The sequence below is a fragment of the Hyposmocoma kahamanoa genome, unplaced genomic scaffold (assembly GCF_003589595.1).
Source record: "Hyposmocoma kahamanoa isolate Upper Pololo Valley unplaced genomic scaffold, ASM358959v1 220, whole genome shotgun sequence".
Classification (NCBI taxonomy): Eukaryota; Metazoa; Arthropoda; class Insecta; order Lepidoptera; family Cosmopterigidae; genus Hyposmocoma; species Hyposmocoma kahamanoa.
The window spans coordinates 4131208-4150297 of NW_020653740.1; the positions used below are offsets into that span (position 1 = coordinate 4131208).

The window sequence follows — 19090 nt, forward strand, 5'->3', positions numbered from 1 at the left end:
TTACTGAAACTCGTCATCAGAAGAAAGCAGAGTGGTCTTCTCGTGATAATTGTTGCTTTGGCTGATGGTGGCAACGCGTTGTGGCGGCGGCCTTGGCGCTAGCGCAGCTCCTTCCTCCCGCTTCCCCGTCCCACCACCCGCGCGCATCACTATGTGGTAAATTAAGAATTAGTTCTCAGTATGTGCAAGGTGACAGGTTTAGTGGTGACTACGTGATTTTTACACTATTTTCATCTCATTGATTAATGAAACCTCGTGAGTTCCTTATGCATATCTAGCATACTGTCCCTAACAAAACCAATGGAAGTAAGTTCCAACTTTGACGAAAATGATTGATTTACATCACAGCATGTTTACATGTTCTTACATGAAGTCCTGAATCTAACCATGAAAATATTTTTTCCGCCAAAATTATAAATTATGATCATTCGTGCTAAAGGGGAATACATGACGATATGCTGTATCGACTTTCGTATACTGAAGCAGTTGAGCAAAAACATAAACAAATGTGTCGATCCACAATCCACAGATGAAGGTACGTAATGGAAGAATTTTAAGGAGTATTGCTTGCACTAAATTAATGTGAATCGTATACAAATACCGAAGGTGCATGCAACTCATAAGGTACCTTTATCAGCAGACTGATACAAGTATCCACGTATTACGAGTAATAATGTAAAAATCACTTTTACTATGTGCAATAAACTGGCTTGTGTTATTTGGGCTCCACACTGTGTTAGAAATTATTCTCCAAAAAAATAACTTCCACCATATTAACAACTAATAGAAAATAATATAGATATGTATATCAGTGTGATGCTATAGGCTTGACGACTTACGTCTTATACCTAGAAATATGACGCTTATATTGACTTTAGACTAATGATCTTATATTCCTTTATTCAAGTATATAATATCATTGGTTTAGACAAGAATGTTCGCGTTTTCGACCTAAGTGGTTCATTGAAATTTAACATGGCGAGGCTAAAAATATTATCAACTTGCGACTTTAATACCATTATAATAAGTATGAGAAGCAACATGTTTCAATAAGGGAGTTGCCAAACTGGAACCGGCTTGAGCAGGTCAGAAAAATTTATGTTCATGAAATAATGAGTGAAAAACACGTACCGCCTTACGATTCATCTCGGATCGCCGACGCGAAATACACGGTCTATTTCGCTCTTAAGACATGGACATTAAAGCTTTTTTTGACCGGCTTAATGAGTTTCCGTGTCGATAACATTACATATTATTTGAATACGGCGTATTTTATACTAGCCGCGCATTTTGATAAGAAATAGTTTTTAATTTATTTTTGTTTGTTAATTTCAGTTAGTTTTTCAAATGAAGCAACAATATGAAATTCTAAGTATAAAAAAAACAAGCTTCTTGCTTGCAACCATGTTGGCGCGCGTTTGAATCGATTCACTAGAGCGCGTCTGCGGCGCGTATTCGCAAAGATGTTTACGCCGCCGTAAATGCGCGTCGTCGGTGCGTATAAAATACGTCGTGTGCAGTGTGAAACATTATGTTGCGCAAGTTTGTCTTTTTATTTACTCATTCTACAGTAAAGGCCTAGCCACACGGTTAATTCACAGAGAGTAAACTTACGTAAGAGTTTGGTTTTTGTACGCGTCCGAGCCCCGAGCAAACCATTGTAAAAGGGTACTCTATTTTGTCTTAGACACGTACAAATACACAAATATGTACTTGGCTTGCGCTAGTTTAAGGAGATACCACAATTATTAATGTTGGATCGGGGCGGTATGAGCGGTATCGAAACGTATGTGTTTTTCGCTCTTATTGCACTGACATAAACCTTTTTCTGACCGGCTTAATGAGATCCCGTGTGAATAAGTGTGGTGACTCCCTTATTCACGGTGAGGATATTTAGTATATATTAAACATTAAATATAAAAGAGCGTTGGGATGTATTTTTCATTGTTAGGAGCTGAAAGCCGAGATAAAATCACATGGTGTCATATTTGTATTGTATAAAAGTGTCAATTGGCAAAATTAGTAAAAATAATACTATTATTAGTTAATGAAATACCACCTATTTAACGTAATATACGTCAATATGGTAAAAAGTTCTGTAATAAATAAACTAAAACAGAGTCTAAATAAATATTTTAGAACACTTTTATAGCAACACAAATACATCATTATGATCAGACTCGTTGCACATATTTTGTTAAATTTACATTAAACCAGTCTCAGCTAGGAATATATAATTATTATATACGTCCACGCAAATACAATATATGACAACACTCGTAAGCATGCAAGCAAAAAATAATTATAAAAAGCGTTTAAAATATTCATTCAAACTTACCTTCCTCTGTCGTAAATAACGGTATCAATGAAAATATAGAAATATAGATAAATTCTTTATTAGTGAGAGGCCAGTGTACACGATTTAAAACAATTGTTTCAAAATGAAGCTTATCCCTAAACTCAATTATTACCAAAAATTACTGTCTGTAATGTTATTATTTATTATAAAGAAAAATAATCTTAACCCAATTAATATTAAAAGCAGTTTAAAACAAAAATTGAATTATTTATTACTCTTTTTGGGACACAGGTTATTAAGGAGTTAAAATATGTGTTAAGTAACTGTTTATAGATGTAGAAATATCAAAATGCAAGTGGAACTGGAAATGCCATTCTTTGGTTTAGCGAAATAAGAAATGTAGTAATACCATTTTTCTGACTGGATAAAGGCTTAATGTGAACCTGATAATTGCCCAATAGTAAAAAAAAGACTAACGTTTTTGTTACTGCTTTTCGTAATGGAGCCTAGCTTTTAACTAACGGATTTCATCCCATAGATCGGTAAATAAAAAAATAATAATACAAAAGAAATAATAAATCACAGAAAATGAAAAGTTTACACACTACAACATCGATACTGTAATCTAAATATAAGTACAAAGTAACACTAACTATATGGCAATGATTAGTCCGAATATATGATTGTTCTATCTTTTTAGTTCTATCTCTTATTTTTATTATTCGAATTAAAAAAAGAACATCGCATTGGTTTGAACATTATTAAACACTTGTGTACAAAACGTGTATTGCAGTGTCAAATAGAGAATATTTAACCAACAAGGCGACTGTAATGTATGTGTTATTTGTTTCGGACTAGTCAAGTACCGGATAATTATTACAAAATTATAAAAAATAATATTTACTTAAACATCTTAAATAAGAATAGAATAGGGCCGAGCACCGAAACAACTGAATTCTTCTCGATAAAATTAATGACAAAACGGCAAAATCTATTTGTTTACGAAAAATATTGAAAAGGTGTGAATGTCTAAAAAATATATATCTCAATTTTAAGATTATTTCCGTTAAAAGTGTTATGGCTAACAAAAAGTCTCTTAATTTCTCTTGTCTAACGGATTCTTTCATTTTAATTGTTTCTTTCACATGAATAGACGAAATTTAAAAGAGCAAATATATGACTGTGTACAATTACCTATTGCAGTTTTCATTAATTTTGATAACACCTAATCAGCACTTCGAATACAAAGTTCGATTCCGGTTAATTCGCAAATTGGCAAGACAATGTAAAATGTTTTCATACAGCTTTGGATATTACGAATGAGATTTATCGTCAGGCATAACACATGAATTAGCTGTACAAAAGTTAGTGATGTTTCCATGCTCGGTAAACTTATTGTCTTATCCGCAAACAACTGTAAGTTAGTGTCAAAATTCATAGAATCTCTACATATGTTCTCTATGTATATTGACAGGTCACCCACAATCATTTACGAATGTGGATGCTATTACATTTAAATTATCTTCACGCTATTCGAACAAGGTACATGCATTCTTCGTGTAAACATAACTAAAGGAGCGAATATGTCAGTATTGGCTCTATGTGTGAAATAGTGTTGCGATGAACCGATTTGTCAATAATTTTTTTTTCTTGTACCAAATACCTTCGTAATTAGTCACTTATCCCGTTCATGGACAGTACTTAAATAGAATTGAACACAAAAATATCCATACTTTTCTTTTTTATAACGTAGTTGACGTGATATTGATTCAATACAATATTTAAGGATCTCGTCAACAACATTCTATTATAAAAGAAAGTACGGCTTTGACAATGATTGCAGTTGCGTAATTTTTTTTATAATATCAAGTGACAGGAGGAACAAGTCGTGCGCCTGATGATGGTAAGCTACACGCCTGTCCATAACAGTTACAGTGCCATTCAGAGCTTTAAATCGCAAAGATCTGAGGGGCACTGTCACTGCGCCCATTCACCCTGAGACATAAGTTGACAAGTCCCATGTGCCTGTAATTTCACCAGCATATTTAATTAATAGTAAAACATATGGGTTTTAGACAAAAAATATGGTTAAAACTTATTTTTGATGTTAAAAAGTTCAATGTCACTGTCTCAATGTAATGTCCACACATGTGTACGTGTAAATCACTGAATTTTGTCAAAACTTTATTGATAGTTCTTTATGGAGAAGCAGTAAGGGGCAGCTACTCAGAAAGTACTTCGAAATCGCACATAACGCCCGTAGTTGGCTTTGTCGAGATCCATATGGGAACCGGGGTACCCCTTAATATCATATTCTGATATCTAAATAGATACGATTAGATAGATTACGGTAAACGCCGTAACTACCCATGAACGTGTTGATATAATTTGCGGTGACAGAAAATATAGGAACAGTTTTGCGGTCATTTGATGCAAATTAAATTGTATTGGAGATGATACTAGCCACGACATACGATATAGACACAAAGATTCTTTAAATATAATAGCACCTTATGGACAACAAGCGTATTATGTAATACAACGAACAGCAATGCGTCATGCAGAGCACGGCTATGGCAGAGCTTATAGTTTTTCGTAAGGCAGGTGAGAAGTTACATCTGAAAGAAAATTATAATGTAAGAAGGAACTGTTCTAGTGTTTGTATGTTGGTCATATGTAGACGTTATATAGATAACAAAAGAAACAATGTATAGAATATTGAATGCATTTGAGTCAATACTTATTTATGTTTGAAAATAATAATAGAATTGACGATTGTTTTGTGTCTGCAGAATTTCCAATCAAGATAAAATAGAGTCGAGGGATAAATAAACGAGTCTCGTGCAGATACACATTCTGATTCTGTCGTGGGTATTTTTTTAAATTAGTTAAAAGGCACAAGGCGTTTAAACCACTGGATTGCAAGGTTGATTCCATGGACGTGGACTTTGCAAACTTTAAAATTTTTTTTTTTAAATATCATGTTTTATTACCGTATCCATATATTCCACTAGATTGCAATATTATTGACGCAAAAATCGAACAGACAAATAAAAACGCCTTCGATCCGATTGAACTCAAACCAGCGTCTGTTGTCTAACCGTGGCTACTGCTCAAACCTACTCAGCTAGAGAGCACCAATTGTTTTATGTGCCCGTTCCAGACCCTGTTCTTTCGTTCTCCGCTCGACATCCATTCGAAACGATTACTGTCAAATAAGTAATACTCGACCATTTTAAAACACGCACGATGCGAATGAAGCTTCATACTTGTCTTTTAATTTGGATGAATATGACTTATTTGACAGTAAATGTTTCGGTTGGAGAACGCAAGTAGATCCTCAGTATAGTGTGGGGTTTAAACGACTTTTTAGTTGTAACGCTATTTCTGAGTTTCTTCACTCAGCCAGGTACCCTTAACACTATTAGGTAACAAACTCTGGTTCAAGTCCAGTCGGAGCCAAAGAATTTTTCTTTGTGTTTGTTCGATAGTTGTAACAATAATAATTTTACAATTTTGTGAAGAATTCATAATCGTGACGCTTTGATGGTCAAGGAACATATCATGACGAAACCTGCCTTTTCGAAGGGGTCACTACATTTATCCATCGGAATAGCATTAAGCCGGTCAGAAAAATGTCTGTGCAATTAGAGCGAAAAAGACGTTGCGCGATTTGTGTGAATCGCTGCGGCAATCCGAGCCAAAATCAAATACGCAACGTCTTTTTCGCTTTCATTCCAAGGATATAATGGTTTTCCTGACCGGCTCAAGCTGATTCGATTGTAGTGACATCCGTACTCAGCCCACAATGTGGAATGTGTGAAAATGGATTATTAATCGAATTAATTTAATAGATCCTAAAATATTGTGGTCCCTTTTAAATTAGAAAGTGACGAAAATCTGTACGCTGAAGTGCCATGTCAATGTACAGGCAGACTAAATCAGAATTTACATCAGTATCATCAAACAAAATACAACTGTGATATGTTCGTCAATATCGAAAATATATACAGGTACAAAAACGATTAAATATATGTATAAACACGAAACACGTCTATTCTCAATCTCTCATTACGTAATTCTAATATGGTGGGCAAATAAAACATGTTATCATGCGGCGGCATGCGATGACGTCACGAAGCTAGCATATGCACTTACCGGAGCTGTACTGAGTGTACTGCTGGTACTGCGGGTGGAAATTGTGGAACGCGTCCGTCATAATGTCCTTGGGATTCATTGTCTCCTGCAAACGGGAATTTCATAAAATTTAGTTATGCAGAAATGTATTTGACAACCACAGCAATTTTTTTCTCTCAGCGAGTTAATGGCTCAGTTAGAACTCTACAGGGCGGAAGGGCAGCTAAACCGTCGTAGCTACAAGAAAACAGTCCTAAAAGATTGTCCATAAATTTTGAAGATATTTCGTTTGGCATTCACAGATTTTCAGCAAGATAAAGGCAATTTTCACGAAACTTTTTTCATGCCATTCGATCCTGGCAGGGATCAAAAGACTCTGTGAAACCAACTGAGGTAAGAATGCTAGAAATACCAGAAATACCAAAAAGCTTTACATACAATAAAATTTCCAACCTGTATATGCTTTCGAGGGAAAGAAATCTAACGAAATGCCCAAAATACGTAATGGCTGACTTACAAGATGCAGAGAATAAAAGGGTGCGCAATTGTTCATATAAAAAGTTTCTTCCTATCATTGAAACCCACAACAATTTGCTTATCGTTGTCTTGCACATTGCCAGACAACCACAGCAATTGCCTGGTCTCAAACTAGGGAATTCCCTATACTATGAGTACCAGAGCAAAGGAATTCACTCTGAGGCACTTCTCAGAACACTCAAGACTAGTACCAATTCAGAAAAGTTCTTAAGACCAGGTTTGGTCTTAACGAGAATCGTCCCGAGACCTCCGCATCCAGTATCCACGGTGCAAACCGTTGAACCACCGAGGTCGTCAAAATTAAACTCCACAATAATCACTATTTAAATTGGTTTTCAAAGCTTTATAGGAAAACATAATTGCCAAACATTCAAATTTCAAGTCGACCCCCACTTTTGGCTAGGATTTCTTTTAGTTTATTACTTTTTGTAGATAATTAATTTTCACTGTATATATAAGTTACGTAAATGTATCTTTCACATTAACATATTTCACATATAATTTAATGATGTGTACGTCATACCTTAAGGCTGGAAGAGATGGACTGCATTGTAACAGAGCGGTGTGGATCACGGTGTGCATGCGCATAGACGCTAGCAGGGAAGGCATAACGCAGCGCGACTGCTGCAGCCAGCATTTCAATGCAGATCAAGAAGTTCTGATAGCCAGCAGAGACTGTACCAGCGGTGGTCGGCTGACCGTCGATTATGATTGGCGATATAACTTCGGCCTTCTCTAGGATGGCTAGGGCTACACCTGTGGGAATAAGTTGATGTTAAAATACACACTTATAACGATGCTGTTCGCGCGACATAAAGCGCGTGATGCTGCTATACTCTCATAGATCGCATTTCCTCGCGCTTCTGTCGCTCTCGCCTGGTGTTAGATCATGGAAACATTTCCATTTATATATACATATATTTTTCCGGATATTTTACCCTTCATATTCCATATTTGACGTTGACACCTGTCAAAATTGGAAGTTATTGAACGAAAACGACGGAGCCATTAAAAATGGTTTTTTTCGCTGTTGTTAAATAATTTTAAATCTCGTTTTTCTCTAGTTTATTTTATAATACACGCTAAATAAAACTTCAAAAGACATTTCTATAAGACTTTGAAATTATATTTTTCAATTTTCCGGGAATTTATCCGGAATAGTGTCCACTATTTGAAATTTTTCGTAAAATTACCCAACAATACTCTCGACCAAGTCGCGTCCTGTTAAGCTAGTCCTACATATTATACTAAAAACAAAAAGATATATAATCAAAATACCTTGCCAGAACGAGAGGAAAATTACGGATTTGACGGTAAAGAACTTGAGCACCGGGTCAAAAGGCTTGAGCATCTCCCTTGTGGCGCCGAGGAACATGAAGAGGCCGTACAGGGCCAAGCTCACGGAGAAGTTGTACACAATCGTGATGTAGAGATAGCCGCCATGCGGGGACCAGTCACCGTCGCTGTACAAGTTCGCCGACTGCAGAAAATAATGAAGTTTATATTATTTACTAATAAAACTTTCCTAACATACAATACATATAAAATTTGCAATATTAACAACGCACACAACAACATCGCACACAATCGACATAGCCCCGCACTAGGGAAACCCTGTGTCGCGGGTGCCATGGACACACAAATAGACAATTACAAATTACACCCAAACTCACGAGACAAATAAATGTAGGCCATACAAATATTTCTCCCGGCCCGGGAATCGAACCTGGGACCTCTGCATGGCAGTCATGGCAGGCATGGTAACCGTTCGGCCACGGAGACAGTTAAATTTATATTTTATTTATATTATTTTACCTATGATCGTTTTTTTAGCTGTTGTGCAATCATTTTAAATCTCGTTTTACTCTAACGTGCTTTTCACTACAATTATTTTAGAATTCTAAAATTTCAAAAGATATATCTAAACGTAGAACATATTTTTCCAATTCAATTATTTCCTTTCAATTACATGTTTCCAATTTTTCAGAAATTGTTCCTGAAAAATTTCCACTATTTCAATTTTTTTGTTAAATTACCCAACAGTATGTACACGTTAGCAGCGCATTATTTTAGATTTTGTGTCCAGTACTTAGATTTATTTTAAAAGAAATTTATTTTAGAAATAAGCAAAACCTTTTGTTTGCGTGTTCCTTTTGTAAAATGTGATTTGCGTGTTATCCTGTACAATAAATGATTAAACACAACATAAAATTTATCCTAATAACTATCACCGCGCTTAAATTGCCGACTGACTGATTAAAAATACATGTTGCATCTAGTATGTAAATATTTTTGTAACAATATTAACGCAGTTGAGTGTACTTGATGGAGTATTTAAATTTATAGAGCAGCAGGTTTTGTTCTCACATTGCAATAACTTAAATAACTATGGAATACATCTTTTACTTAAATTGTAATATTATTATGTTAGGACAGACGCATTGGCACACATCGCACCTACACCGGATGCGGATTATAATGACTTCACAAGCAAATATCCGCAGTAATAACACGTACTGTTAAAAACAACACATTTAGCTCTACGGAGGCACAAAATTGTATAGCCTTAAAAAGCATGTGATATTAATAATTATGAGCAATCTGAATTCAGAAACTCGGAAGCAGGCATACATATCTGTTATTATTAATTGATTTTGTTTAGACATAATAAGTAAAAAACAGTGATAGCCTAGTTTAGTTTTTAATAGCAGCAGAGTTTCTTGGGAAAAAGTTCGTCTAGGAAAGTACTGTCACCCTCCCGTTTCTGCCGGCAGTTAGTAATATGAGCATTACTGAGTTTTGAAGGTTAAGGGTGTTGGGTGGAACTACAGGCACTTGTCAACTTTGTGTCTCAAGATGACAGGCGCCCCTCAGGTCTCTGCGATTAAGGCTGAGTGGCACTGCAAATGTATGTACCTTCCCACCAGGTTACGAATAAGTTGTTTATTCGTCCCGTTACTTGTTATAATAAAAAAGTGTTAATAAACCAGTATACGTTACATTATACTTAACCGTTTCAAGTAACATACTCAATTGTACATATCTAAATCTTAAATCACTATGTATACATAACCAGATACTAAATATATACACAAGAAAACGCTTTAATGTCAATAGACAAGCGAAAATTTTCTCTACTCCAACAGGTTTTGTCAACGTGCGAACACGTTTTGTCAACGTGCGCCCATGTTGTGTCTGCTTCTTGACAGACAGTTATCAGATTTTGAACCGACTTTATAAAGAGGAGGAGGTTCACAATTCGATTGTGTTTTTTTTTTTCGTAAGTATGTTATGCGATAATTCTTTTGTGAACCGATTTTGATAATTCTTTTTTATTGGAAAAAAGGTACCTCAGAAATGGTCCCATTTTAATTTGAAGAAAATATTCCACCTCTAAGGATGACGAAGTAGGAGATGAATGACTTTTTGATGTCGGATTATTTAGTACTCTGTGTTGGATTATATAAAACGTTTTTTGTTCACATTGTTTCCTAAACTATGAAACGTCATATTATTGGTTATAGCACTTAAAACCTAGCTATCACAATAATAATGAAATCCCTGTACAGTATAACAGATAATGACTGTTTCGATTAGAAATCTCTAGTACGTTCTTTAATAAAATTATCGTAACACATCACAGTGATTGATTACCATAGTTGGTTTTACGTGCAAACGTTTTAACATTCGGTTTTGTAATAAATAATACTACAAAACATGAAATCACCGAAGCCATATAACAGCGCCAAGGAGAACTATATTTTATTAATTAACGTATCGTTCCGTTTATCACGAATGGATATAACTTATAATTTAGACCATAGTTTCCCAAAATCCCTACCGCCCCCGAGTGGACGCTGAATACTCCTAAGGTGGCGGTAGGAGCCTCGGTAGCAATTAGAGGGCGTTGATGCAGCTACTATTGATGTACGTTGATGACACTACCGCATTTGAAAAAAAAAAATTTAATTATCTTACATACATGTATAATTTTTTGTCCTTGTGATTTTTTTGTGTTAAGTTAAATATAAAAAAATAAGTGTTTTCAATTATTTTTTTGTGGTGGTGGGCGGTGAAATTTTGTTATCTTGCCAAAGTGGGCAGTGAGCCAAAAAGTTGAAAAGGAATTTTAAAAAAAAGTTAAAAGGGAACCTATAATTTAGACGGAAAATTTTTTTTTACAAGCAAGCTGCAGATAACCGCCGTTGCCTGCATGCAAGAAGAACACTTAAAGTTGTTTGGTGTCAATTTTCCTGATATTACTTCTAAAGAAACGTGCCTCAAGTGCTACTCTATTTGCTGCTAATACCTTACGCAAATTTTCTACAATACGGTATACTTTGATAAGCCATGAAGCCGCCGTGTTTTGGAATGCAATGACGTAAGAGCTAAGCGAGTACAGAACAATCCAAATAATTATGTCATAATTAGCGTAATCAACGAATTATGTGCAACAAATTCCATGTACAATAGTGCATTCTGCCTTATCGGTATGACTCGAAGTTTAAACTCATTCTACTAATGCGCAAATTCAAAATCCCCACAATTACGAAATCGATCAATAATGCGTAGAAATTGGCTAATAATGGCTTAAGTACTGAAGATTTTAGTAGCTACAAAAATATGAATCATTGTCGTTATCAAAGACTGCGTCATCATTTACAGTTAGTTGGCCAATTGAGTGTTATCACATTGTTGATAAGATCTAATCTTGATTTCACGGGCTAAAAAGTACTATGCATTTTTTTGTATCTTACTTATACATTACAATAAAAAAAAATATTTGTAAAACTAGTGTGTTACAAAAATTTTTTTTCTGGGTCTAAATCACTGATGAAACATAAACGACAACTTTAATTCCATGATTTATTAATTTTTTTTATTATTTAATTATTAATAATTCCTGAGGTTTTACTTTCGTAGAAAAATAAAAATATTTAAATAGATCGCTCTAAACAGTGATAATCTGTGCGGTACGATGCAAAACGCAGGAGCGGGGTTGGGGATCATGCCCGACCCTTGCGCATTTCAACTTACTACCAATTATAGACCTAAAAAATGTCAGAGAGTACACGAATTTAAAAGTTTATTTTTGGTACATTTTGTAAAAAATCATGAAACAAAAGTTGTTGTCTATGATGTTTGTAATTTGACAATTAAACTCTGTATAAATGTGAATGTGTTTGTTGGCACCGAAAATGTCACGATTTTATTGTTACCTGCAAAAAGATGATAACAAACGCGCAAACAGGCTTAACGAGGCAGAATTGAAGGGTGGCTTGTTTGCAGAAGCGCAGGAAACCAATCGTGTAAGTGGCACCGGATAGGCAGCAAGTGCCGTTTATACAGGAAGCTCGCACGGGCCGGCCACGTAGCTCAGACATTATGTTGCCTTCACCGCCGAGGTACTCATAACAGAGCGATAGGAAGCTGTAGATCACGAATGCTGGAAATTTAAAAATAATTGATTGTTACAATCTGTTAAAATAACAATGTATGGGTAATTTTTAGGTTAGTTTTCTCCAATTTCGGTGGCAATTCGACAGTGCGTTTTTTTATTATGTTACGCGATAACTTTGTGAACCGATTTTGATGATAATTTTTTTGTTGGTAAGAGGGTACCTCAATAGTACTCCCATTTAAATTTTAAGAAAATATTCCACCGCTGAAGGTGGCAAACTGGGGGATGCACTCTGTACTGATATTATTTAAGTATTCGAGTATATTATGATGAAATTTTAAATAATATTTCAGGTTACTACACTCAAATATTAAATAATGCTTCATGATAATATTCTAGAATATTTAAAGAATTATAAATTCCACCGAGATTAGGAAGAGAAAACGAACCTGAAAATTACCAATCTCCAGGAAATGAAACTATTGTTTCGGATGTAAATAGCGTATATTTGTTTTTGCAAATAAACAAACGTGTCGGCCGTTTACAGGTGCTATCATCGCTGCTGACTGAGATGATTGTTTTGTTAAATTATTATAATTCAAATGTATTTAAAAACATCGCTTTACAATGCTAAAACTCAACTGGTAAGAGACATTAATTCCTATCGTCGTTCGTTTTTTATGTAACATATTTGATAGTAAGATTGAATTTATATGCCAAATCTCTTTAAGACGCTCTGTAGAAAAGAAAATGCTATTTGGCACGTTAGGTTCTTTACTACACGCCTATAGGTACATATTGATTGTTACCCACTACGTTATTGTGCCATCAGATTCTGGTAAACTTATTCATTTTAGGCAGCATTTAGAAAATGGAATAAAAAGTCGTTCGTTCATACGGATAATGAGGATGGTAAATCAATTAAGGCAAAATAGTGACATTCATATTCTTATAATTCTTAAATTTTGTTTGTTTTTTGCATGTTTCCCTTTATTTGAAACATAGAACGCTTGCGGATTTGTTTGTTTAAATAAAAAACGAGTGTTACAAAAAGGAAACGTAAAATTCCATTCGAATTTCTGCAACATGGCAATAACTTTCCTTAACATAGCGGGCTACACCAATGTATTGAGGTCAGGGTCATAGCTTAGCCTACTTTAGGGAGATTCGCTTAGTAATAGTCAACAGTCTCTCACACTTTCACTTCCATTACATTTGTTTAGTCTAATACGGAAAAAATGTGTCTTCATGTGACACTTGGCCATTTAAAGCAACGAAAACCTACTCGCCATTTACGTAGCGTATACCACGCTGCTCTAGATATAAAGAACTTTTTTCTGTTTACGGTATTTTCTTACGATACTCAGATAACAGTTAGTTGAAAGTAAATTTCACGAATATGCGATTTTATCTCAAACGTGTACGAAACTCTTGAATTATTAGATCATACTTTAAACGTCTATGTATAGTCACCTGATTTGTGATGCATATGCGTGGGGAAATTGAACTCCATTTTCATGGAGAACATCTATTGAATTTCATTGTTTGCTATACATATATAAGACCAATTTATTTATTAATGCTTCGAAGAAGAATACTACCTACATGAATTAAATAACATACTAAACTGTCTCCGCCTACGCCGAAAAATACAAAATAATAACGTTATTTTTTGTTTTAAATTCTGAAATCGCTATGTAAATATACGTAAAGACACATAGTACTGTATATGTATTTAGTATGTTATTGTTTGCCACAAAATCTACGACATATTATGAAAGAAAATCTAAGATAAGGAAGGTATTCTTCCAATAACAGCAGTAGATCTCCTTGTGAATGAGTTCGTCCAGGTAAATACTGCCACCTTACCTATTTCTGCCGCTAAGCAGTAATGTGAGCATTACTGCATTCTGGGTTAGAAGGGTAAGGGTGCTGGTAAAATTACAGGCACATGGGACTTGTCAACTTATGCCTCAGGGTGTCCCCCTGGGCAGTGCCCCTCAGATTGTAATTTAAAGCTCTGAGTGGCAAGTTGTTATGGACAGGCGTGTAGCTTACCATCAGGTGCACGACTTGTTCGTTCCGTCACTTGATGTTATAAAAAAACATTTTTTTAATCTAAACTATCTAGTTTCGTTTGCAGAATATTAAATAAAGCGTATGACGGTCATCTCACCTTCATAGCAATCCCTGACGGTGAAAAAATAGACATAATACGAGTCGCTATTGAAGAAGAGCAGCGAGATCCAGCTGTAACAGCCGTAGATCGGCACGATGAACAGGATGCGCACGATCCAACGCTGCTCCGACGGGTTTGTGTACCAGCGCAGGTGCTGGTAGATCTGCAACGGATTACGATGAGAAATTAAAAACAATAACGATAGCACCTCGGGTGAAACAGTGACTTATATCATTAAAAGTTTCAACTGTTTGCAATGTGGTCGCTGGATGAGGCTTTACTGGGTTTGATTCCCGGTAAGACCAACTTGGGAAATCAGCTTTTCTAAATTAGTTCTAGTCTGGCTATTTTGGTTAGTGCACCGTTTTATAAGTTTTTTTTTTTGCAGGATTTGTTTTGTCTGTTCTATATTTGTTCTTTTATTATCTTACTTCATCTTGGCAATCATTCCGGTTATGTTCATAATAATTTTATACGCCAATATCTATTTGTGCTTATTTGACTATCTAGGGGCCCATCTACCTTGAATAAAATACGTTAAAAGCGTGAAACACACAGAGAGCTCAGAGAGCGTACTCGCCCGCGCTCGGTGTGTTGTCGTCCGTATAATGCTCAGGCTACACAGAGGCGGCTGCGGAAGAGTTCCGGGCGCAGGGAATTTTTGTAATGTTTTTGTAACGAGTTCATATGCTGCAATCCACTAACTAGAAACGCGGCTAAGTGACAAATGGTCAAATAACCGCTTTAAATAGCAAAAAATAGAGCACAAAACAGTTGAAATTAGTTAACGTGTTCGACTCATCGGAACTTACCTAATGATGCATAGCTGAAATATCATTAAACAATTTCAATATTCTAAAACTGGGTTATGGTTTTTATGATATCTGTAAAAAATATCTTGTCACTTAGCCGCGGTTTGGTTAGCGGACGCTAGTATGAATGAATCCTGTCACACTAAAACGCGCGGCGGCCGCGCTACAAAAATTCCCGCGCCCGGAACGCTTCCGCGGCTGCTTCTGTGTAACCAGAGCATGAATACACGGAGTTAGACCCGCCGTGGTCCCGACCCGACCCGAACCCGCTCTCTGTGTGTATCACACTTAAAGCGTGATAGTAATAAAAGTGCTAATGATTATTTAAAGGATTCATCGGCGACACCGTCACCAGCACCAAATTCAATTATTCGTCAGCTATCGACGACGTCTTCCATTCAACACATGGGCGTTCTGTTTGGTGTATATTTGTTGATCTTGATGGTGTGGTTATCAGGCTAGTTACAAAAAACAACTAAGGTCTTTTTTTAGATTGAGTTCATATTAGGTTTGTGAATGTGAATATATTTCAACAACATGATGACGAAATTGGGAATATCAAAAATGATAAACATTAAAGAAAAGGTTCCGCTCCCCTAAAATCACAATAACAGTGTCCAAAAAAAGCGACGATATTTATGGCAGGTGTAAGTAAACAGGCACGGTACGTAAATAGAACGATCGATACAAGGCAAAATAGGATGGAAGTATAGGCGTAAAGCCTCGTACAACCATAATAAGACAAACGATATCTCTTTTTTTAAGTGTTGAGTGACGGGACGAACTTACACTTGATGGTAAGTGACATGCCCACTCATAACTGTAATCCATTGCCATTAAGAGCTTTAAATCGCAAAGGTCTGAGGGGCACTGCCACTGCACCCGCCATCCTGAGGCATAAAGTTGACAAGTCCCATGTGCCGGTAATTTCACCAGCAAACAAAGGGCCAGCTCAAAACGGCGGACGGAAAGGCAGAGAGAAATGTGCCGCTATACTCCGAGGTCGGTCTCAGAGCATTGCAACTTATACCTTATTCCAATTGTAATAGCATAAAATATACATTGATAAAATTAATGTCCGCCGCCAGTTTGCCGTAGCTTTGACCCTTCAAAGCTGGAACGCAGTAACGCTCACATTACTGCTTGCGGCGTAAATAGGTAAGGTGGCAATACTACCCTGGACGAACTCTTTCACAAGGAGTCCCACTGCTACTTAAACATTACATAATTATCTACAAAATATTAGATAATAATTGGGCCGCCATAAATATTTCTTGGTATGTTATTTATAATATGCATATACCCACGCTTTTGAATTACCATTAGGGTAGGCAAAGTGTGTCCTATACGTATAGAACATGTAGAACTAAAGGTTATGATGGTTACCTTAACCAAGTCTAAATGTGCTAATACACGGTGAGTATCTTACTAAAGTGTCACATAAAAGAGTCACCACACTTATCTATACGGAATCACATTAAGTCGGTCAGAAAATGCTTTTTGTCCATGAAATAAGAGCGAAAAAGACGGTTACACAACTAGTCGCGTCGGCAATACGAGTGGTAGCGAAGCACGCAACGTCTTTAGTCAACAGGACCGTGAGACCAACCTTAGAGCTCAAGCCACACAAACGCGGCACAACGGCATAAGCGGTCCGGTGGCGGATCTGCCGGAAGCGAATGCGTGCCGGGGCGTACCACGCGTGCGAAAGCGGCCGGTGTGACATTTAAAAGCAACCACATTTCATTTCATACTTAGATTTTAAAGAAAGCACCACATATTATTATCGCTGTCTGATAGTGTTCAAGAAAATATTCTGCTTTTATTCGCATTACGGAAGCAACGCAAAAGAAATTTGGGTTGGATTCATACTGAAACTTAATAAAAACACATTCAACAGTTATAAAAAAATACAACGTGCAATCCCGTTAAAGCCCCGTTCCCGGACCGCGCCCCGACAAAACTGTATTCCATTGAGTTGTATAGAACTCAATGGAATACAGTTTCGCGCCCGCAAACGCCCCGAGTTCGCCCCGGTGGTTCCAGCTCGAGCCTGTTTGTCATAGCGTTTGGCCCCGGCGCTACCGGGTTTCAATGTGGCAAGGTGCATAAGAACTCGAACATTACAAAAATTCCCGGCCCCGGAATGCATCCGCCATCGCCTGTTTGTAGGGAAAAGCAGCCATACATAATATAAGGATGTCTACAGCAATTAATTGTTTCAAATTATTTTCCTGTTACAAAGTCGCTCCCTGAATGATCATATTTAGTAATGAAGCAATGTACGTTAATCATACTACAGAAGAAGCGTTGACGTAATGCAATTTTAATAAATTCTACGACGTATTTAGTGAAACAAAGGTTTATAGTTTATTATTATAAAGGGTAGCGACTTCTATAATGTCGTGTAAGCCGTTATATGTAACACATAATTGAACTATATATTATAGTTATACATGCAACGAGGATAGTATGACATAATCAAATATTAAATATCTTTTAACTAAAATAACGCAAATAACAATAAGCAATGCAAATTATAATTCATAACCACAAAATAAATTACCGTTAACATAATTCATGAGAACTTTGAAATAATAAGAATACCAATTAAGAATTTTCTGATGGACAAACAAATGCAAAATATGAAATTAATAAAATATGATTAACTTTAGAATATTAAAAGCAGTTTACATTACTACTTTTAAAAATCTTATAATTTAGTCAAGGGTTAACACGATGAAAATGGAATCAATTGGTAAATATGGTGTAGTCAACAAAGCCGGTTTCGTTGTATTCTGTTGTAGATAATTTTTTTTATTTCCAATCTCAGACGATAAACAAAAGGCGATGATTCTCACATAGATGACGATCGTAAATGTTTTGTCTACCTTACATGGTATTTGAAAGGAAAGAAGTTGGAACGATTTTTCTCTACACGTAATAAGAACTAGCGCAACCACAAGCACAAGTAATAATGATACTATAAGATACTACTTCCTTTGTGTTGTAAAATGGATTTTCAAATGGTGTACCGGAAGTTTCAATACAAAATAGATTTGATGGGTTATAATTAGTGTATTCCCTGATTCAATAAAAGAACTTATAGTTACTGAAAGAAGTTGCCAATATCACAAGGAACGCGGTGAAAAGACAAATGAAAAACATCATAATGCAAATAACAGAATTTGGTAACATGAGAACGTCAACTAGGCTTGAAGGTAATAAACCGTTGTTCTCCACTGGAGCGGAACAAAATATTGTCGGCAGACAAAATATAGAGCGACAAGCCTTAGCCAGCTTGATAAGAAATATGATAACATCGTGATATTTTTGTAACATATGTTTTTAACTAATTGTTTCGTGCTATTTGTTTTTATTACATTAATTAAATTAGTGATACAAATTAACCCTGAAGTAAAACTTACTTCGCAAGGAATGTTTAATTGCTGGACGTAAACAGAAATTACCTACCTACACGTGTCAAGCAAGTGCCTGATGTAAACATACAAAACCCGAGAGAGTAGCGAAATAACTATCTTGTTTACCAATTATGACGATAGCATTGTATGGTCATACTCGCGCCCGTCGAAACAACTCTCATGACGTCATTTTTGTGAGTGAATTCACGAATGTTCATTAGAAATTAAATTATTTTTTCCGGATCTAAACCGCGCATATTTGTATTTTTTTTCAAACAAGCCAACGTTTTAGGCTCTTTATAG

General features: G+C 35.9%; 1 protein-coding gene across 3 annotated transcripts in view; it reads right to left on the reverse strand.

Annotated features, from left to right (window-relative positions):
• LOC113227944 (transmembrane protein 184B) overlaps positions 1 to 19090 on the reverse strand; it is a 31767-nt gene continuing 12677 nt past the window's right edge. Inside the window, exons 2-8 of one of the 3 annotated variants that reach the window (XR_003310245.1) lie at positions 14551 to 14716; positions 12193 to 12419; positions 8252 to 8453; positions 7497 to 7729; positions 6458 to 6542; positions 4826 to 4917; positions 2986 to 3803 (exon numbers count right to left, since the gene is read on the reverse strand). Coding sequence is in view for 2 of the 3 variants with exons in the window: in XM_026461054.1 (XP_026316839.1) it covers positions 1 to 149; positions 6458 to 6542; positions 7497 to 7729; positions 8252 to 8453; positions 12193 to 12419; positions 14551 to 14716 (1062 nt within the window). In the remaining variant the exon portion in view is untranslated. Of the gene's footprint in view, positions 150 to 2985; positions 3804 to 4760; positions 4918 to 6457; positions 6543 to 7496; positions 7730 to 8251; positions 8454 to 12192; positions 12420 to 14550; positions 14717 to 19090 lie in introns of those variants that run through there. The other 2 variants (XM_026461054.1, XM_026461055.1) reach the window with 2 other exon arrangements.